Source organism: Gekko japonicus, unplaced genomic scaffold (assembly GCF_001447785.1).
Source record: "Gekko japonicus isolate JY-2015 unplaced genomic scaffold, Gekko_japonicus_V1.1 scaffold205, whole genome shotgun sequence".
NCBI classification, from domain to species: Eukaryota; Metazoa; Chordata; class Lepidosauria; order Squamata; family Gekkonidae; genus Gekko; species Gekko japonicus.
This window is the reverse complement of record NW_015175976.1, coordinates 238,744-261,537: the sequence shown is the minus strand read 5'-3', so window position 1 is coordinate 261,537 and position 22,794 is coordinate 238,744. Positions and strand designations below refer to the sequence as shown.

Sequence of the window (22,794 nt, the reverse complement as noted above, 5' to 3'; positions counted from 1 at the left end):
CTCAATCTCATCAGATCTTGGAGACTTAATAGAATCAGCACTTGGATAGGAAACCCCCAAGGAAGACACTGCAGAGGAAGGCAATGGCAAGCCCCCTCCACTTCTCACTTGCTTTGAAAACCCCTTGCTGGGGTCACCATAAGTTGGCTGCGACTTGATGCAGTTTACACACATCCTCTACAATAAGTCCTTCAGCATCTTAAAATTCTCTGGAGTGATATTTAATAAAAACAATTCTGTTTATATGATTATACATGTTGTAACCACGGCTAGGATTCTATATGTATTGGAAAAAAGAAGTTTCATCAAAAAAAAGGAATAATTTACAAACTACTGGAAACAGCGGAAATGGACCAATTAACTTTACAATTACAAGATAAAAAAGAAGAAATCTTTGAGAAGAACTGGCCAAGCTTTTATAAATGGATTGAGGAATATCTCAGAAGATGTACAACATAATTATTAAGATTATATGCTCTATATTCCAAATGGCTAAACTGATTTAGGTGTATAAAATAATGGTTCTATCTATGTAAAATCTAAGTAGTCCTAATGAGTACAAGCTCCATGCTTGTTGTTTGTCAGTTTCTTTATCTGTAGTTATTGTCTTTTCTATGTTAAAACTAATAAAAGCTTCTTTTTTTAAAAAAAAAAAGTCCTCGGTTTGTCCTGATTTAGACATAAAGAAGAGAAGAAGAGATTGGATTTATACCTCACCCTTCACTACCCAAAGGTGTCTCAGAGCGGCTTACAAACTCCTTTCCCTTCCCCTCTCCACAACAGCTAGGTGGGGCTGAGAGAGCTCTGACAGAAACTGCTCTTTTTCAAGAACAGCTCTTATCAGAGCTACGGCTTGCCCAAGGTCATCCAGCCAGGTGCAAGTGGAGGAGTGGGGAATCAAACCCGGTTCTCCCAGATTAGAGTCCGCGCACTTAACCACGACACCAAACTAGTGGTGTAAAACACCACTTGGTTTATCCTGACTTAGACATAAAACAGTGCCGAGAGCTGCTAAGCCTCGTCTCCACTCAAGGAACTAAAAGCTGGGCTGATATCTGTTCAGCACCAAGGGTGTCCCCTCCCTCCCCAGCTCCCTTAACCTGATGAAACCAATGATGGGACAGGTCTTAGCTCTCAGAAGGAACAGGTGTTGGTGCCAGAAGGAAAGCAGAGCAGATATCGGGGAAAATACTGACCTGTTAGGACTCCTGTACTGGAACTGAGCATGAAGGCCAGCTTGGCATATCTGTACCAACCTAGCATTTTCCAGAGACCTTCCTTTCGCCTCCTCTACCCCACCCCAATTATGGACTACCACACAGACGGTGGCTTTAAAAAAAAAAGAGCTTGTTGCAGTTTTGTTGACTTTCTTTCCGGAAGCCATTCCGCTATTTCCTTTGGGTTGCTGCCGAGTTGGATATTGAAATGCAGGATCTTATCCTTCCTTATTCATGGTCTGAATGGCACATCTGTTATCTTCAGATTTAATCAACCCCACCTATCAAATTGAGTTATGGAAGCTTCAGCACGGCGGAGTTGCTCTCCTTCCAGCATGGAGCAGAAATCGTCAGGTTGAGGCAAAGCATACAAAAGGAAAGTTGTTTATTTTTTAAAGTAAGCCATAAAAAAGCATGGGGAAGATGTACAGCATCCATTTATTTGATCATTTATAGTAGGAAAAGGTCCCCAAAGAGTGATTCTCCCAAAGGATGCCACTGAGTTTCCCACAAGCAGGCCTGACAGGCAAGCATCTCATGTTCAACTGCCTCATGACCCTCTGCAGGCCAAACCTCCCATCTCTCCACTGGAATCTGGCCTCTTCAGGCTACCATTGGAAGCTCACACTTTTGATCCCTGTGTAGGAAATACGTTTCTGCAAGTAGAAAGTTAGCATTGCATGAAAGTAGTAGCCTGGACTTCTCTCTGATATGCCACTTTTTAAATTGCAGGGGATTTCTAAGGGAGAGGCATTCGCGAATGGCGTCTGAAGGAACACAATCTCTGCCGCCAGGATTCCACCACCTGATTCCTCTGCCTGTGTAGACCAGCCCAAAGAGTTAGCCTAAGAGTTTGCACAATATTGAAGGGAGACAGCATTCCCAATGACACGGGCTGTGGTCACGCTCACTAAATAATCCATTTTCAATTCACTTTCAGTGCACTTTCCAACCGGTTTTTGCCAGTCCACACCAATGTTCCCTCTAAGCTGTGGAGTCTTGTGAGCAAAAATTGTGCTTTGTGAGCTACTGACATTAAAGTTGTGAGTGAGCAATTTATGACTGCATACATTAGTTTGCTCTGGAGCCATCCTTCCTGAACTTAGATAAAAATCTGTGAGCTGGAGGCTAAAAAAATTGTGAGCTAGCTCACACTAACTCAGCTTAGAGGGAACACTGGTGCACACAGCAGAATCCATTTGGAAAGTGGACTGAATGTGGATTATTTTGTGTGTGTGACCACAGCCATGGTGTGTCCATTTTTTGAGACTTTGTATGTAGCAGTGGATAGGCAGAGAGGTCAGCATGCGTGTGTCTGTTCCCTTTCTACGCACATGGATTTCAACACATGTCATGTCATGTGTCTTGGCATGGTGTGTAGGTTGTCTTCTCCCTCCTGCCTTATGCCCATTCAGGCTGAACCAGTAGTACCCACAAAGGGCCACATTCACAATTGCTATCAACCAAAAGAGTGACATCTAGTGGGGCCTACAGCTCGCTACTGAATAAGATCTTATCTTCAGAACTGGAAATAATTATTGGTTTGATTTGATTTAATTATTTATAACATTTTGGATGACTTTCCGCCCAGCTTAGGGTCCCCAAGGTGACAACCAATCAAAAACATTAAAACATGCATAAAGGCAATTAAAAATCACTATTAAACAGACCTGAATGGTCTAGGCTAGCCAGATCTTGTCAGATCTTGGAAGCTATGATATAACAATTGAAGGGGCAGCAGTAAGATGTCACAATACACAAAGATTGCTGCAATAGTGCATACAATACAAATAATTATAAACACTAGTTAGACTCTGATAGCAACATGAAGTTTATTGCTATCAGATCTTGGAAGCTAAACAGGGTTGACAGACTTGGACGGGAGACCACCAAGGAAGTCCAGGGTCACTATGCGGGAGCAGGCAATGGCTAACCACCTCTGTTAGTCTCTTGCCTTGAAAACCCTATGCCATGGGGTCGCCATAACTCAGCTGTGACTTGACAGCACCTACATGGTTAAAACACAAACACAGTTCCTTCCAGCCCTCTTAAAAAGAAGGCGAGCTCTTTGCCACCACTGCCACCCCCTCCCCTCTAATTAAATGTTCAGACATTGGGGAAGTTGTCCAACTTTAGGAGACTTTTAAAAAAAATTAGAAGCTGCCAGGTAATCACTTGATTATTCAAATGTCAAGGGTATTTGCTTTAATAAAAAAGCACACTGTCTGCTTTGGAGAGATAATGCAATGGGGAGGGGGGGGAGAGAGGGAGGCAAAAGGACATACACCCTTATGTAATTGCGGAGTTAATGTGGGAGGACGTTCTCCTGCTGTTCCGGATTCCTGTGGTTGCTTGTGACTCTGACTCACATCTCTGCCCATTTTAAAAAATATTTCATGCGCTCTAGCCACCCACTTACTCCTAATCCGAGAAGAACCCTGCTGGACCAAACTAAAGGTCCATCTCGGTCTTCCCAGCAGCTTCTGGGGAGCCTACAAGAGCTTCCCTCCTTTATTTCTCCTTAATACTCTGGTATTCAGAGGCCTCCTGAAGATGGAGGCTCCACTTAGGTACCAGGGCTAAACGTTGGGTTGGATCCAATGTGAACTAGTCAGTGCTGCTTTTCCATCTGCCTCAGTCCTTTCCAGTTGCTTCTTGGGTCACAGCTCCTAGGGCTGCCAGGTCCGCCCAGGCCACCGGCAGGGGATGTGGGGGTAGGTTTGCCAGAACAGTTTTCACTCACCTGAGCTTTGCTCAGAAGCTAAGCAGGGCCGGCCATAGTTAGTGTTTGGATGGGAGACCACCAAAAAGAACAAGGGGTCCTCCTGTGCAGAGGAAAGAAATGGCAAAGTGTCTCGGCTCATCTCTTGCCTTGCAAACCACTATGAGGTGACTGGATGGCACTGAATTATTATATTATTATTCTTCAGACAGATAACTAAGGGGAATTATGCACCGGAGGCATAGGGTGGCTTACTGAGTAAGGATATTGTTTATTGAATCTGGATAGTTTATAGCTTTATTGTTCAGTGCCCGCTTGGGCAGACATTCATATGCAGTGGTTGGAGGGAAAGGCTGGATATACAGAAATCATGTTCTTAAGCCACTCCCATCTAGCTACTGGCATGGGAAGGAGTGGCAGCAGGGTAACCCCCCGGGATCAACACTGTCCAGCCACAGGTGTGGCCAATGTTCACTCTGATGCCCTCGACACCACCACAAACCCCAGCAACCCCGCAGGAAGCCCTGGGTCCCTCCCCGTGCCATCGCTCAGCCCAAGGCCCCGATGTGATGAACACACTGCCGAGGCAACTTAGGGTCTAGAACATTGGAGAAGCAACACCCTGCTAAGAGTCTAGTTACTGTAAATACTGCTGAAAGAGTGGTTTAGCCCACTTGTACCCTAGGGGGAGCTGTGGAGCATTCTCTAGTGTTTCAGGTTTGTTGAATGTTTTCTCTTGCCGTTCAGCCTACCTCTTGTTGTTTTCTCTCTCTGCTGTGTGTTAGTTTGTGTCTGTGCTCCTCTCTGAAGGCCTCTCTGTTGCACTAATGGCCTGCATCCAGTTATTGCCTTTTTGCAAAATCATGTCACAGTAAATTCATTGAAAGCAAACTCCAAAGCATGAATTGGATTATTTCCTGAACTCTGCCAACATATAATTGGGTTGCCAGAACCCCCAGTGGAGGTGGGGGGTCTCCTGCTGCCAGGCCCCACTGCCCGGCCGCTGATAAGCTGGCTGGCAGAGGGACGTATCCATAAAAACAGTGAGGCCCAGTCAACACTGCAGCAACATGTCTATGTCATTTCCAGCATGTCTCGGAGGCTGTGTCATCACAGTGGTGATGTTGGGGTAACGCCCTGGTATTTTGGCAAAAACTCTATGGTAGAAGCCAAATTTACTATAGAGCTTTTCCCAAATACCAGATAGGGATGCCTAGTCCCTACTAGGGATGTGCATTCGGTTCGTCTGAACCGAATGCACCCCCGAAAATGACCCATTCGGACCCCTTTTGGGCTGCTGCAGGCCAATTCAGATTCTCTGATCTGAATCGGCTTGCCGCCGAATTGTGGCAATTCGGCCCCATTATATCCTATGGGCCATTGAAGTCAATGGTGAAAACATAATGTATATTCTGGGGGCTGAAGGGGAGGGGGTTTGAGGGAGAGGCTCCACACTTGCAGGGTAGCTGCTGGAGCCTCTCCCCAAGATACCAACCAAGTTGGAAGAACATTGGACCAGGGGGTCCAATTCTACAGGCCCCCAAACAGGTTGCCCCTATCCCCTCCATTGTTCTCTATGGTGGGGGAAAAGTAACTCTTTTTCCCACCATAGAGAACAAAGGAGGGGATAGGGGCAACTTTTTTGAGGGCCCGTAGAATTGGACCCCTTGGTCCAATGCTCCTGAAACTTGGTTGGTATCTTGGGGAGAGGCTCCAGCAGCTACCCTGCAAGTTTGGAGTCTCTCCTTCAAGACCTCTCCCCTCCAGCCCCCAGAATAAACCCTATGTTTTCACCATTTACTTCAATGGCCCTTAGGATATAATGGGGCTGAAATTGACATTCGGATCCCCAAAAGACTCCTGAATCGCTTGTACTGACGATGAAGGAGTCTTACTGCCAGCCTAAATTGATTCTTCCCAATTCAGCCAAATCCGAATGGGCCAAAAAATTTTTTCCCCACACAGTCCCTACCTGGGCTGCAGCAGAGGAGTTCCCACCTTCAATGGGAGTATTTTGGTGTGCACGCTTTGCGCGCGCACCGCACTGATGCCACCCAGAAGTGATACCATCACATCGGGCACGTTGGGGGCAGGGCACCTATGATTCGAGGGAAAACCATAGAATTTTCCCTTGAATCATACAGCGTCCCCACCGCAACATGCCTGGCATGATGATGTCACCTTCGGATGACATCATCACGCCGGCACGTTGCTGCGATGCTGGCATTTTGGGGGTGGGGTTCCCCCTGGCAGCCCAATCCCGGGCCGGTGGGTAATGGGGAGATCGAGTGGGGGTTTCCCCACCCCCCGGGAGAACCTGGCAACCCTAATACCAGAGCATCACCTTGATGTCGCAGACATTATGATGTCACTTCTAGGTTGGCTGGGCCTTCCTCCTGCTCCTGGTAAGTCACACACACACACACACCCCCGGGAAGCCTAGTCTATAAACACAGAAGTGTTTTCCACTGGCGAGCTTGCTGTGCTGTTTTGAAGAATAGGAATTAGTGTTGCCTACTCTGGGTTAGGAAATTCCTGGAGATTTAGGGGTGGCGCCTGGGAAGGGTGGGGTGAGGGCAGGGGCCTCAATGGAATATGATGCTGCAGAGTCCACTCTCCAAACTGTCATTTTCTCCAGGGGAACCGATCTCTGTAGTCTGGAGATCAGATTTAATTCCTGAAGATCTCCAGGCTCCAACTGAACTTTAGGCCATAGGTAAAGGTTTCCCTTGCTCGAAAGCCAGTCGAATCTGACTCTAGGGTTGCGGTGCTCATCTCCGTTTCAAAGCCAAAGAGCCAGCGCTGTCCAAAGACATTTCCGTGGTCATGTGGCCGGCATGACTAAACACCAAGCACGGAACGCTGTTACCTTCCCACCGAAGTGGTACCTATTTACCTACTTGCAATTTCTTGCTTTCAAACTGCTAGGTTGGCAGGAGCTGGAACTAGAGACGGGAGCTCACTCCGTCATGCGGCACACTCGGGTCTCGAACTGCTGAACTACTGACCTTCCACAGCCTGCAGTTCAGTGTCTTAACCACTTGAGCCACTGCAGCTCCATAGGCCATAGATAGACGCTGGTAAAGAGTTAATAACATGACTTCAATCTAAATATTGTTTCGGGAGGGATGCTGTTTTGAAAAGACCTTTTTAAAACTTCCCCTCAAAGCTCCAGTGAAAACACAGAATTCCCTGATAGTTCTCCAGACAGCTGTTCTAATTGCAAACATTCCAGCAGACCACAAATTAATCATTGGGGCTTTTGTTGCTGAGCTGCCAAGAAACCCTATCTTTTTAATAGCTTATTTTTTAAAAAAAATCAAAGAGGAGGTAGAAGATATATAAAAGATTTAATTTTTCTCTTGCACCCCGAGTCACATTCTAAACAGAGCCGAATGCCACATTGTGGCTCCATGTAGTACATGGGCATCCCTGCCAATTAACCATCATGGCACAGCGCTCATTGTGATTAATGAGTGCCTTTGCGACACCGGGTACAAACCAACAAGAACTCTGGGAAATTTCCTCGTGTTCCAAGCAATGTTCCCTCTAAGCTATGGAGCCCTGTAAGCAAAAATTCTACTTTGTGAGCTACTGGCATTAAAGTTGTGAGCAGGTGAATTGACTGCTGCATAAGTTAGTTTGCACTGGAGCCATCCTTCCTGAGCTAAGACAATAATGTGTGAGCCGGAGGCTAAAAAACTGTGAGCTAGCTCACACTAACTCAGCTTAGAGGGAACACTGGTTCCAAGTGCCATCTAAGAAAATCGATTTTGAAAGTAAGTGTAGGCTTCATCACACTTAAAGGCAAAGCAGAGAAGCCCTTGTAAGCACAAGCATTTTCTGGTGGCCGTTCTGGGACCACTTGGGCATAAAACCCCTGGGTCAGTACTACAGTCCTGTCCTCAGCCCTGATTAGCCAGACCTCAGACAGATAGGCAGCATCAGAGATCTCAAATGTTCCAAGAACACTGTGCATGGCAGATGCCAAATTTCCACGGGGAAGACATCTTGCTGCCAGACTAGGGATGCCAGTTTCCAAGTGGGACCTGGAGATCCCCCGGAATTACATCTCATCTCCTGTCCAGACTACAGAGATCAGTTCCCCAGGAGAACATGCATGTTTTGGAGGGTGGACTCTGTGGAATCGTACCCCACGGAGTTCCCTGTCCTCCCCAGGCTCCCTCCCAAATCTCCAGGAGTTCCCCAACCTGGATCTGGCCACCACCACCCATCCCCTGCCAGTGGCCAGGGGGATCTCAGAACCCTAAGCCAGACCCTGGAACTCAGTATGGGAGACACACCTGAGCAGGCAGCTTAAAACACCAGGGACTCCACTCACCAGCTCCTCGATCCTCTGTGCTTCTCCACGAATCCTTGTTTTTAGGAGCCAACAGAGCCTGCCCAGAAGTAGAGATGGCCCAAAATAGCTTGGCTCTGAGACAGAAAATGCAAAACAGCATCCCCACTAGCACCTTCCTGACCCCTTTCTACCACTGAACGGCTTGAGGACTGCTGCTTAACTGTGCATAATGGTAGGGGGCTGGTAATTCCTGGATCTACCAAGCACCACAGTAACGCAAAGCTAAGGGCCAGAGATTGGCCTTGATAAAGTAAGGTTGCCAGCTCTGGGTGGGGAAATACCTGGAGATTTTGGGGGTGGATCCTGGGGAGGGCGGGGTTTGGGGAGAGGAGGGAGCTCATCAGAGTATAATGCCACCATATAGAGTATAGTGTCCACCATCCAAAGCAGCCATTTGTCCAGGGGAACTGATCTTGGTCATCAGGAGATCAATCGTAATAGTGTGAGATCTCTCGGTGGAGGCTGGTTAACCCTATTGATAAGCCACAGTCACTCTCCCGGGAGAAGTAAGGTATAGAACAGCCACCTGGGCACACTTCCAGGTATAAAGTTCTTTAGTTCCATAGTGCCAGTTGTTCCTAGGGATGAGCAGATTGTCCCTGATCCACTTGTTATCCCAGAATTTCCCTTTGGGCTACATTTCACTGCTCCTTTATACTCCGATTTAACTAGGAAAGTTTCTGAAATTCATTCCGGAATTCGAGCAACTGCCGTTTGCTGCAGTTTTTATGCCCTCCGGTTCTTTTGAATCTTTATTTCTTCTCTGTTACCAATGCATTGATCCAAGGCTGCAAAAAAGCAAAGTTGATACACCTGTATGTATGAGCGTATTGACTTTTTTACAGCGTTCTATTGATTGTGCGTAAATGCGGTTCTGTGCGTTGGTTAAAAAAAATGACATAAAAAGAATCTTGATCCAGAGAGTCCTCAAGAGTGCAATGTTTTATCAACATGCACATGTATAGCAGGAACATGAAGGATGGGAGAAGCAGAGGTACAAAAGGGGGACTCTCTGTGCATATAAAGTGTTCCACACAACATTTGGAAATAAAAGAAGGAACAAGGGAGGAGTTTAGGAATGCTGTCAAATTTCTCACCCAGTCTGGTTTGATTTGAAAGTACCAGTTTCAGTTAGCTCCCCCCTAGCTCAAATTAAATCAATGAATCTTCCTTTTCAGACAGTTTTCTGTTACCATGTCAGATTTCTCCTGCATGACATACACTGTTTTTAACATTCTTTATGCACTGATAAATCAGCATTATGTATTAGATATAAACAAGAAGGGGGACCCGCGATACTCGCAGGGGTGGGGGGAGGAGAAGCTCCACTGAATGAGAAGGAAGCAGCCGCAGGTGAGCCTTCTCCCCTGCCCCCTCTCCCCAGCACCCACAGCGAGGCCTGCACCTCTCCAAGCCTTCTCCCTCCACCCCCCCAGCACTAGCCATGAGAGGCCTGAACTCAGCCTGCCGAACTTTCTCTCCCCTCCCCCCCAGCCCCCCCACCGTGGTGGCGAGGGCTGCTTACAGCCGCCGACCTGCCAAGCCTTCTCCCACTCCCTCCCCCCCTCCCTCCCTGGCATCGGCGGCAGCCTGAGAGGCTTCCAGCTGCCAGGCTCGCCAATCTCTCCCCCACTTCTTCCCCCTCTGCCGGTCTCCTCCAGAGGACGATCTCCTCCTCCTCTCTCTCCCCCCACCTCAGCTCTGGCGGTGAGGCCTGAGAGGCTTCCAACCCCCGGCCCACCGCAGAGTTCCCAGAGCACTCCCTGCGCATGCACAGGAAATGCTCTTTTACTTTTGGGGGGATTTAAATATCCCCCCTATATTTTTTTCAACTTTTTAGATTTTTGTGCACACCTGGGGACTGCCCCAAGTGTGCAGGAAAATCTCCCTGCCCCCCCAGGTGCCCCCAATGTGCGGATTTAGATACCCACACACAGGGGGCACCTTCGCTATTAGATATATAGAGGACAGGCATTGTGCATATAAATTTTGAATAAGCTGCATATACATATACTGGAGCAGAATGGGAGAGAAAAATGACAAGAGAAGAGAGCCTCATTCCAAGCCTGCCCAGGCCGACCTTCCCAAAGGAGAGAGGGAGAAAGAAAGAGAAAGCCGGCTTGCCTCCACACTCCAACCCTGCTACCCAGGTTAGGGTTGCCAGCCTTCAGGTGGGGCCAGGAGGTCTCCCAGAGTTACAACAGATCTCCAGGCTATGGAGGTCAGTTCCTCTGGAGAAAATGACTGCTTTGGAAGATAGACTGTATGGCATTATACCCTGCTGAGGTCCTTCCTAGGGTTGCCAGGTGCACTCACCTGGCTGGCAGGGAGCTCCCGGCCTACTTCTGGGATACCGGAAGTGCCCACCCCAACGTGCTGACATCATCTGGAAGTGCCATGGGCACGTCGGGGACGTCTGGGGGTGACGCTCTGGTATTTGGGCAAACTCTATGGTGAATTCGGCTGAATTTACCATAGAGTTTGCCCAAATACCAGAGCGTCACCCCCAGATGTCCCTGATGTGCCTATGTCACTTCTGGGTGACGGCAGAACATCAGGGTGGGTACTTCCAGTTTTACTGGAAGTAGCCGGGAACATGTCATTTGGGGTGGAATCCCCACTGCCAGCCAGCTGGCCAGCAGCAGGGAAGCACCCTCAAAAGTGGGGCTTCCTCCAGCCCTGGCAGGGGTCTGGGAACCCTAGTCCTTCCCCTCCTTAGACTTCACCCTCCCCAGGCTCCACCCCCATATTTCCAGGAATTTCCCAACCCAGACATGGCAATCAACCAAAGGGGGGAGAAGGAAGAAGCAGTGTGCTTACCCAACTGGTCAGCTGCCTCCTCCATTGGGCCAGACAGAGCCTGGGTGGGCCAGGCACCGCCTCCATCACACTGCATAAGGCTTGAGCAGGACAGATGCAACCTTTCTGCCACAGGGCTGTCCCGGACCAGAAGGGATGGAAGGCTACCAGGCTACCAGGAGGCATCCCAGTGCCCATAATGGCCAATCCACCCATGTGCACGTATGATGGATGTAAATTGTGCGTCCAGATAAACTGTGGGAAAGAAACAAAAGGAATCACCAAAAGGAGCAGTGAAAACGGACTGAGCAAACCCTCCAAAGTGACAACATATGGGAACACACATGTCTTAGAAGATTTATAACATTTTGGTTTCAGTTTGGAAAGAAGACTAGCAGTGCAGTCCTAAGCAGAGTTTAGAGATGGCCCATAGCTCAGTGGGAGAGCATTTTCTTGGCACGCAGAAGGTTGTGGGTTCAATCCCCAGCATCTACAAGAAGGATCAGGTAGCAGGCAATGTGGAAGACCTCAGCCCCAGACCCTGGAGAGCCACTGCCAGTCAGAGTAGACAATACTGACCTTGATGGACTAATGTATTCAGCACAGGGCAGCTCCATGTGAATACCCTTCTTACTCTACTGAAGTCAATTGGCTTAGAAGGGTGTAACTCTACTTAGGAATGCACTGTAGGCCAAAACTCCAAAATCTGGGCAAGGTAGAGTGGGGGTCTCAAAAATCAGGCCTGGTGGGTCACTGCATTACTGGTCTTGATGGGGCTATAAGAAACCCTCTGCACTGCCCAGCAAAGCATCCCCAGAAACAGTCCTCCTGCATTTGTGGGGTCAGGATGCCAGCAGGGGGAGAAAGATAGAATTGCCCCAGTACATCCTGAGTAGCTGGATTTATCTGGAGTATGTCAATTCAGTTGGTACCGTCATGGTCCTTTAATGAGTACTGGAACCCCAGAAGCATCTTTGGGGACCCTCTACTTCAAGGATGCGCCTAACCCCAATCACCTGATCTGGCACAGAGCTAACATGTAGATCAGGAGTCCCCAACATGGTGCCAGTGAGTGCTGTGGCGCCTGCCAATGCCTTCCCCAGAGCCCGCCATATGTTTTTAGAAAGCAGGTTGGGGCAAGTGGGGCTTTTGCCCAGCAAGGCTTCTGACTGGCCACTGGAGATTTGATTGGCTGTGCAGATTTTTTTTTTTAGAGTTGCTTCGACAGCACAGCACAAGGAACTCTGCTGCATGACTGAGGGTAAGCTGGGGCAGCCATTTTGTAGCTGGCTCCACCTCCTGCAGCAACCATTTTGTGGCTCTGCCCATCAGGCTGTGTCAAAAGTGTCCACAGGCTCAAAAAGGTTGGAAACCCCTGATGTAAATATAAACTTTGGTTTGGCAGATGCATAACCCAAAGATCAAGATTGGGTAGCCATGTTAGTCTGTCTGTAGCAGTAGAAAAGAGTAAGAGTTCATTAGCACTTTAAAGACTCACACAATTAGTGGTCGGGTATCAGTTTTTGCGAGTCACTGTTCATTTTTTCAGATACCAGGTATCTGAAGAAAGTGAGCAGCCTCTAAAGTATTTGAAGAAGCAGGGCTATTTTGGGGCAGGAACACACAGGAACGGAGTTCCGTCTGGCTTCAGAGTTGGCCACGCCCACTACAGCCAAAACCTCTGCGTGCGTGGCTACAGAGGGAAGGCCTGGAGAGCAGCTCCCAGGTGGGCGGGCCAGGGGCCCCCCTGGAGGGATTGGGGAAGCATTTAAATGCCTCCCTGTGCCTTCCCTGGCCTGTCCAAGGGTTGGCTTGCCCAGGCGTCCCGTTTAAACTACTTTCCTTCCCTTCAAGAGGGGGCTTGCCCAGGCTCCCCACAGCTGCGGGGTGTCCAGGCAAGCCAAGGGAAGGCATGGGGTGGGGCCTAATATGCTAATGAGTGTCTGCTGTTGGGTGTGTCCTATTATGCTAATGAGTTCCTGCTGGGCTTTTTCTACAAAAAAAGCCCTGTGAAGAAGTGAGGGGTGACTCACAAAAGTTCATACCCAACCACAAATTTTGGGAGTCTAAGGTGCCACTGGACTCTTTCACTTTTCTACACAACCCAAGTAACCCGCACAAATGTCTATAGCCAACTTCTTTCATTGATTTTAATAGCACCACTGTTGTCTTCAAGGAACGCAATATTCCCGCCTTGCCTAAACCCGCAGAACCAGCCAGGGTAAGGCTGCATTCTGGCATAATGACTGCCTATAAAGCAGCGCTTAGAAGCAATAAGCCTATCTTTTTTCTTCTGTCACCGAATAGCTGAATTCTGTTTCCCGAGTAGCATACCTCATTACAGTCGGGGCAGCTCTAACAGGAGATAAACTAACTGGAGATAAAGCTGATGTACTTCCACTGACTCGGAAATGTCTAGGGAAAATAAAAATGCTAAACTTAGGACAGGCTTGCGACAGCAGTTTTTATTTGGGTCGACCTGCTGTAGAGCTTGTTATAGCACTAGGATGACGTGTGCGAACTGGAGAATCCCTGGATTGGATCTTCCCAGCAAGGCAAGGATGTCGGTGGGGGTTTCCTAAGGGTCAGCATGCCCTGAGGGTCAGTGTCAGCATGCCCTGAGGTGGGGCAGCTGCCAAGGCCTTGGACGTCTGGTGGGGCTCACTGCCACTGACCCCACCCCCACACATACACCCCCCCAGCCCCGTCTGTACCTGTACTCCCAACTGTCCAGAGTCATTGAGGAAAGGCACATGGATGAGGCACAGTGGTGGCACTCCTCATGGCAGTGGCAAGTGGTGCAGCCAACTGAGCATGGGCAGAGGGAGGGCTTGCAAGCAGGAGAAGGATGCATGGGCAGGTGGGTGTGGAAAGGAGTGCATGTGGAGGCACCTGGGCACTGTCTGCTCAGGGCCCCCCCAAAAAAACCTGGAACCAGCCCTGGTCAGCAAGCAGGTTTCACGAGTGAGATACCACTTGAACCCAAGGCTCTTGAGTCCAAGGCTATATCCATTATACCACACTAGCTTCCAAGCAGGGAGGGGAATTGGGATATTAAAATGGCCATTGGTGCTGCCCCTGGTCAGGTTTGAGTCAAGTGTGCCTGTGTCGCTTGGCTTGCTCCTGGGAAGAAGAAGAAGAAGAAGAAGGGCAGCCAAGCGGCATTCTCCCTATCCACTTCTTCTGTGCAAGAGAATAAGGGAGAGCTACTAGTTTGCAAATGTGGATCAAAGCAAAGGCGGACAAGAATAGCTTAATCTCCGCCGAAACGAAAGCGCGAACCGTACAGAGTCGAAGGGGTCTACTGCGGAAGATAATGCGGGAGTAAGCTAACTGCTGTTCAGTAGGTGCAGGATTGTCCCTGTGAGGTAGGTGGGGCTGAGAGAGCTCTTTCAAGGACTGCTCATGAGAGAACAGCTCTGAAAAAACTTGTAACTGACCCAAGGTCACACCAGCAGCTGCATATGGAGGCGTGGGGAATCAAACGTGGTTCTCCCAGATTAGAGTCCACGCTCCTAACCACTACATCAAACTGGCTCTCTTTAGTGGCCCTCCAGGTTAATGGCCCAATGAGAACTCTCCCGGTAAGTTGAAGGATCAATCTACTCTGCTTTCAAGAGTTATACAATCGCTACTGTATGAAAGCTCTGAGGATACTCAATCTCTATGGTAATTTCTTAGGGAAATGCTTTGGATGGGAAATGAATAGAATGGCTAATGATTTTCTACTTCGCGATTCCTCCCTTCTCCCTGAACGTATTGTGCCTCTGCCATATTAAATTCTGGAGAGTACAATAATCAGCTCATTAGGCTATCTGTTCCTGTACATCAATCCATTTTTAATAGCTGGGTACAGTCAATTAATGACAGAGCTGAAATGAAGGGAGTCTCAAATGAATGTGTCCACCACAAATGGAGAGAAAAGACTGCAGCCTCACACATGGTTGGCTACTGCTATTATACAGTAGCAGCCATTTGCAACTGGACTGTCTTGCCTGCCCAGGAAAAAATCAGTCCCTGGTTTCTCCAGCTAGAAGGGTCAAGTAATAGGTGAAAGACTTCTGCCTGAGACCCTTGTAAAGCTCCTGCCAGTTTGAGTAGACAATGCTGACCTTGATGGACCAATGGTCTGATTCACTATAAGGCAGCTTCCTGTGTGTTCGTATGAGTATAAAGCATCTTCAGGTGTTCATGGGTTTGTGGATGTTCCTCCTTTGTGGATGTTTTCCATGGTGTCCTGGAGTGTGCACAGTGTTCATGCACATCCTTCACTCCACTCACTGAAACGACGCTCCGCAGAAAACAACCTACTGGTGATCCTGAGCCCAAAAGACATTCGGTTGTCTTGCCTGGTGGAACTCTCTGCCGTATAACATCTGCACCCTGCTGGACTTAATGCAATTCCACAAGGACTGTAAGGCAGTCCTGCCAGGCTTTTGGGTGACGACAACCATGGGTACCATCTCATCTGGCGCTCCTTCCCCTCTGGTTCTTCTCTACTTTGCCCATGAGACGCAGGACTCTTTTTGTAGCAGGAACTCATCCTGACGTTTAGTGCCGCGTGAAAATGTTTCAATTCTGTACCATTCAAATTGTTTGCATTGTTTTATTATTTTACGAGTGTTTTTATTGTTGTCCGCGGCCCTGAGCCTTGTGTCCTCGGGGGGGTGGGGGTGGTTTACAAATTTAATTTATAAATAAATACATGTGCAAGAGCAGTATTGTGTCCGATTGTTCCCCTGCAGAAGGTCTCTCTTGACCATTGCTTTTACTAACGAGGGATGTCTGTCACACTGTTTCCTTAGGGGCGACCAAAGACATGGGGAAGATGCTGGGTGGTGAAGAAGAAAAGGACCCGGATGCCGCCAAGAAGGAAGAGGAACGGCAGGAGGCCCTTAGGCAGCAAGAGGAAGAGAGGAAAGCAAAATACGCCAAGATGGAGGCTGAAAGGGAAAACGTGAGGCAAGGGATTCGGGACAAGGTAGGGTTTGTTTTGGGACTAATTCCCATTTGTCCTCATGGGACATGAGCAGAGTGGATGTGGAATTATTTCAAGCCATGTCTGATGTCACCTGCTAAAGGCAGTGCCACACACAAAAAAAGTCTGGCCTAAGTCCCTTTTGATGATAATGGCTGCCATCAGGGCTATTTTTGGGCAGGAACGCACAGGAACGGAGTTCCAGTTGGCTCCCAAGTTGGCCACACCCAGCAGGAACTCATTAGCATAACAGGCCACACCCAACAGCAGAAACTCATTAGGATTGGCTACACTGGGGTGTCTGGTCTAACATGCAAAGGGTTCCTGCTACAAAAAAAGCCCTGGGTTTTGACAACAAGGTAAACAAAATAAGAAGCAAAAGGTGGGTGTGGCTGGATGACCACACTTCTGGCAACATGGGGGTGTGGCCTAATATGTTAATATGATGTGCTATCATGTGTGTGGCCTAATATGCTGGTGAGCTTGTGCTGTTGGGTGTGGCCCATTATGCTAATGAGTTCTTGCTGGGCTTTTTCTACAAAAAAAGCCCTGGTTGCCATCATCAGTGTTCACATTCCATCAGTGGACAACTGGTGTCAAACTTGCATTTAGGCTATTTTTGATTGTTGGATCACTGTAGTTGTTTATTTATTTGAAAAATACGTCACGGCGGTTCCCAAGTTCAGTGCAGTGTACAAATCCAGAGTGATCAGTAAAACATTGCTTTTGATATATTTTCTCAAACATATGTCAGTTTTGTGAGTTGCGGTTTTCCTCTGAAGAGGGAAGCTTTGCATGGCGAATCTATTGCAGGTGGTAAAGGATTTTCTAGTGTTTCCCAAACTGCATGCTGAGACACACACCATTCCCACGCATTTACAGTTTCATTTTTTTATATACATTGGTAATGATCACTAGAGAGCAAAGTAAAATTTGCAGCATGTGAGACTGCAAAATGTGCAGAAACATACCTTCAGTGAAGTGTACAAATCCAGAGTGATCAGTAAAACATTGCTTTTGATATATTTTCTCAAACATATGTCAGTTTTGTGAGTTGCGGTTTTCCTCTGAAGAGGGAAGCTTTGTATGGCAAATCTATTGCAGGTGGTGAAGAATTTTCTAGTGTTTCCCAAACTGTGTGCTGAGACATACACCATTCCCACGCATTTACAGTTTCATGTTTTTATATACATTGGTAATGATCACTAGAGAGCAAAGTAAAATTTGCAGCATGTGAGACTGCAAAATGTGCAGAAACATACCAGCCAAATATGAATTCATGTATGTTTCCCGGTTATCTTTAATGAGGTATCTCACTGGTGGGGGTGGGGAAATGGTTGTTGATTGGAGGATGGCCTTATATTGAGGGAATTTCAGTCTGTCAGAGGATGAGGCTGTGACATGGTTAAAGATAAGCAGGTTTCCACCTGGAGAGCCAGAGTAGTGATTAGAGGGGCCATGGTTCAATGCTCAAGCATCTGCTTTGCGTGCAGAAGGTCCCAGGTTCCATCCCCGGCATCTCCAATTAATGAGATCAGGTAGTAGGTGATGGGGAAGACCTTTGCCTGAGACCCTGGAGGGGTGCTGCTGGTCGGAGTAGAAAATATTGACTTGTCAGTATATGGCAGCTTCATTTGTTCAAATGATGATGTGGGGGTGAACACGTTCCAATCCATACTCTGTCCTGAAGCTCACTTCGCAAACCATTATATCACTGTCTAGTGTACCTCACAGAGTTGTTGAGGGTTTAAGGACAGGAAAAAGCCTGATAAAGGGCAAATATTAAAAACCTAGTGTAAACTTATTATATACATAAATGTATGTATTTATTAGAAAGACAGTTAAAAACATATAAGGGCCCAATGAAAGCCTCATTACATAGTGCAAGTGCCCTGAACACAAGGGCCAATACCAGTGACCCGATGCGTTTCCGCCCCTTAGGGGCCTTCTTCAGAGGTCAACCAATTCCAGGTACAGATAGACACATGTTACAAGTTAATACTGGACCAGAAAAGGAAAGTTAAGCAGCAAGATTAATAGACGCAAGGATGTTTATGAGGCCTCTTAAGGTGAGAGTCATGTGTCTGGTGCCAAATGCACAGCTGCTGAATTAGAACATCTTCCAATTCTGGTCCAGAAAATACCTGTGTGACTATCTTAGTCCGAGCTGGAGGGTCCTCGACAAATAGCAGTTTATTTTCCCCCTCCCTGTGTCTTGCTGGGTTTAAGGACAGAAAAGGGACCACCTAGCTGGATTGGGGCTAATTGGCCAAGTCACTTCAGTTGTGCACCAATCTGTTTTTGCAAATGCTAGGAAAGCTGTTGGGTTTTGTTAATTTCCATCATGCGGGAAATACAGAAATATAACACAAGAACATACCATAGACTGAATTTTGCCAGTGAAGTCATTTGCTCCCCCCCCCTCCTTTGGCAGAGGCCTGTAAGGAAATAAACATAAATCCCCCCATTGCAGAGTAAAGAATATTGCAAACATATCACCTTGTCAATAACCGCCAGGAAGTCACTAATATTGAAGAATTATGTCTCTTCGGTTCAGGAAAGCTCTACTGCAAGAACAAAGCTGTTCTGCTTCCCGCAGGCAAACTGTTGAATGAGAGAGATGGTCTCATGTTATTATTACAGTTGTCAACCTCCAGGCAGCACCTGGAGATCTCCTGCTATTACTACTGATCTCCAGATAACCAAGATCAGTTCCCCTGGAGAAAATGGCTGTTTTGGAGGGGGGACTCTATTGAATTATCTTGTTAAGATCCCTCCCGTCCCCATACCCTGCACTCCCCAGGTTCCACCCGCAAAATCTCCAGGCATTTCCCAGCTTAGAGCTGGCAACCCTGGTCATTATGGATGTGAAAGTTTCTAGTGAAGATTACCTAAAGAAAAAAGCAAACAGCTCTGTAGAAGAAGGCCGCGTTCTTTGTTCCCAGTGCCTTTCAACTAGTTGTGAACAAATGTCCCTTATTTCCTTTATTTATGCTTTTGTCAACAGATCTATCAGGGATGGAAATTCCCACCAACAAAAGAAGGGGATTTTACCAGTCCCCCCCACCATGGCAGACATTTCATTTTTTCCCCATATGCTGTTTTTTGTGGGGGGGGGGTTGGGGGAGTGAGAATTCTGAGGATCAAATTGAGCCGCAGTTTGTGTGTGTTGGTGAGGACGCCCCATTCTGCTAGTGCAAATCCTTTATCTCAGCAGAGATCTAGCACAGGATGCAAACTTCAGTTCACTCCTTTTTACTGTTCATTTGGTAGATCTGTTTGTATTGCGGTATACAGTTTGTTGTGTCCTGGAAACGCCACCAGGCAGTAGCCTGGCGAGCCAAGCTTGATCCCTATAGAACAATAGGGACTGGGCTCCTAAAGGCCACTAGGGGAACCAATAGAGACCTTGGCGGGAGATTCAAACACTTGAATGGAAACTAGGGGTGTCCCTTTTGGCAATGTATATAGTTGGCCACTTGGCCGTTGCTGTTTGTCTTATGTGTGAAGTACTGAGTAAATGCGCGTTTCTTATATCGTGGTCCGAGTTGTGATGTATCGAACCGAGTACTTTACAGTGGTGATGAAGGTGGGATACTGATGAGTGACCAGCTGGCATCGAGCGGCACACTGCTCACCGCCGCCACAGGGGTCATGGCCACCGCTTCCCATCCAGACTTCTTGGTATGAGCAACCCCGAGTCCCCTACCAGCGCTGCATCGAGCTCCGAGTCCGGGGAGGAGGTCCCGTGGCCACATGACCACGGAAACGTCTTCGGACAGCGCTTGCTCTTCGGCTTTGAAACGGAGATGAGCACCGCAACCCTAGAGTCGGATTTGACTGGCTTTCGAGCAAGGGAACCTTTACCTTTTTATAGTTGGCCACTTGGCTGTTTGCTGTCTGTCTTATGTGTGAAGTACTGAGTAAACGCGTGTTTCTTATGCCGTGGTCCGAGTCGTGATGTATAGAACCGAGTACTTTATACACTTTTTAAACGGCATGATGTGCAGTTTTGGTGTGTGCCATGAAGATCATTTACGTGTATGCTGATTGACTGATGGAGAAGGGATGTTGGGGAAAAATGTACATTTTATGGGAACAGAAAAGTAACAGAACAATGCAACCATAAAGATTTACAGCTTCAATTTGTGCAATTGAAAGCTGCAGTGGGAATTTAGGGGTTGGAAACAGTGCAGGATGAGAACTGTGAAATCATCCCTCTTTTTGAGACACTGTCTAAGAACAGTGTCTTGTGCACAAAATGGTATAACTGAGAAATACAGTATTTACTTAAGCACAGGGCTAGGGTTTTTTCATACGTATTCCATCAAAGAAAAAAGGGGGTCATCTTGCATTCCCATCTAAGTTACAGTTATGTCTGAAAATTTGTGTGTGTGTGTGTCATTTTTAAGGGGGGTCTTCTTACATTCAGGGTCCTCTTGTTGAGTAATTACTATAAGCTCAAAGAAGAGGACTATCATATAAGAAGAACATTATAGGTTATCTTGGGGGTTGGGAGATGGGAAACAGAAAAAAATGGCTTTCAGTCCTGGAGGAACTGCCAACATTTACTAACAATGTATTTCACAATGTGTTGACAATATACATAGCAGTTTTCCTTTTTTTCTGCATATAACTTTCACAGCTACCGGATCCCTTCCATTGGTTCAATGATGACTCTGTGCCAAATTAAAATATGAGAACTTACAATCAAACAAAATGTATGTGTTAAAGCCAGTACTTCTTGGGTAAACTATTCATTCTGCATTTCAAAAAGCAAGGTGGATTTTTTTCCTGAATTACAGATACCCAGCATCTGTGTGCTAGAATTGAAAAGTACAGTGGGTGGCAGAGTAGTGGTGGGGCCCTGTTACACCAGTCCTCTCCAAGAGACCTCAAAACCAGAGGTTAAACTATTAAAAGACACTAGTCCAGTGGCCAGGCTTTGGAATGGCATAGTATAGCTTGATCTCATCAGATCTCAGGAGCTAAGCAGGGTCAGTACTTGGATGGGAGACCACCAAGAAAGATTAAGCAGAGGGTGACAATGGCAAACCACCTCTGTTTCTTACTTCAGCAAAAGACAACAATGGCAAACCACCTCTGCTTCTCACTTGTATTGAAAACGTTATAGGGTCACCATAAGTCAGTTGCAATTTGACAGCAATTTATACCTACATAGTCCACGAGCCAGAAACAAGGATGGGCACAAACCTCATAGCAATTTTAGTCCACGGGCCAGAAACAAGGATGGGCACAAACCTCATCATGAACCTAATGGTTTGTGAAACGGAGGTTCATGCCCATCCCTGTTCATGACCCTCCACATGGTTATTGGGAGGTTTGTGGAGTTCGTGGTGGAAAGTGGGAGGGGGAGTGAGAGGGATCATTTAAATGGCTTGCATCCATTTCAGCCCGTTAGGCTGAAACAGATGTAAGCCATTTCAGCAATCCCTTTTCACCCCCCCCCCAGCTTGGAACAGGCTGAAATGGATGCACCACTTCCAGGTGAACCACGAACCAGGATGAACCTTCATTTTCTTGGTTCATGCCCATCCCTAGCCAGAACAATCTATGTTGTCACCCCCGTAGCTGTAAGAGTTTTGTAGATATAGAGCAGATGCATTTAGGCAGTATGTGATCATTGACTGGGGAATGGGGTTCAGGAATGTGCATGCATCCCAGAAGAAACACTCCCGAAACAGGTTAGCCTGATACCCATGGAGTTTCCTACCTCCTTTTTCTTAGAAATGAAATACTGATGGGGGTTTTTTAAATCACACTGTGATGACAATGTTGCACTGCCACTATGCCCCACATCACTGCTTTGGCAACCAGATGAGGTTCATAGGTCAGCAGTTGGCCACATCAGGTGCAAACAATTGTCCGTTCCCCCCCCCAAAAAAAATTAGGGTTGCCAGGTCCCCCCTGGCCATTGGCAGGAGATGGGGGTACGGTGGCCACATCTAGGGTGGGAAACTCTGTGGTGTGGATATTGTGGAGGACAGGGACCTCAGTGGGGTACAATGCCATAGAGTCTTCCCTCCACAGCATCCATTTTCTCCAGGGGAACTGATCTCTGTAGTCTGGAACTGAGCTGCAATTTCAGGGGATCCCCAGGTCTCACCTGGAGGCTGGAATCCCTATTAAAAATATGGGAATAGATCTGGAATGCATAGGGTGGATCTTGCAGAGGATTTCCACAAGCAGAAGAGGGGGTAATTGTCACTCTCATGCTTCTTTCCTCCTCCCACTGCAGACCTCCAGCTTCTACCATGCTATTCCTGGGGACTCTGTGTTCCCCATGACCAGCATTTGGGGACCATTTGGGGCTTGAGCAAGGGAAGAGGCAAGGACATTCTAGCCTGCTAATGGAAATCCCTTTATTAGCAGACACGTAGGATCCATGCCTATGTACACTAAATTTTGGAACAAATGCTGAATTTAAGATGCTGCCATTCAGCTTACATTCCATATGAAAGCTGTGCATATTTAGACACCAAAATTTGATATTTCTTACCGTTTCCATTTTAAATATGGTGTCATCGCAACCGTTTCTTATTTCGTAATGACGGCATTTACTGAAGTTTTGACAGTTAGGTTTAGTTCGCCACCCAAACATGTAGTTTCTGGGCTGTGCATCTTAATGGAAAACAGGAACCTGCCGATGACTCCAAACTAATAACATTTGCATAGATGCTTCAGTATTGACTGA

At 47.3% G+C, this 22,794-nt stretch overlaps 1 protein-coding gene across 1 annotated transcript in view; it reads left to right on the top strand.

Moving 5' to 3' along the window:
• The window catches only part of LOC107122997 (complexin-1), a 231,880-nt gene that overhangs the window by 136,267 nt on the left and 72,819 nt on the right, over nucleotides 1-22,794 (top strand). Inside the window, exon 3 of the mRNA XM_015426151.1 lies at nucleotides 15,907-16,082. Within this exon, the coding sequence (XP_015281637.1) occupies nucleotides 15,907-16,082 (176 nt within the window). The remainder of the gene's footprint in view (nucleotides 1-15,906; nucleotides 16,083-22,794) is intronic.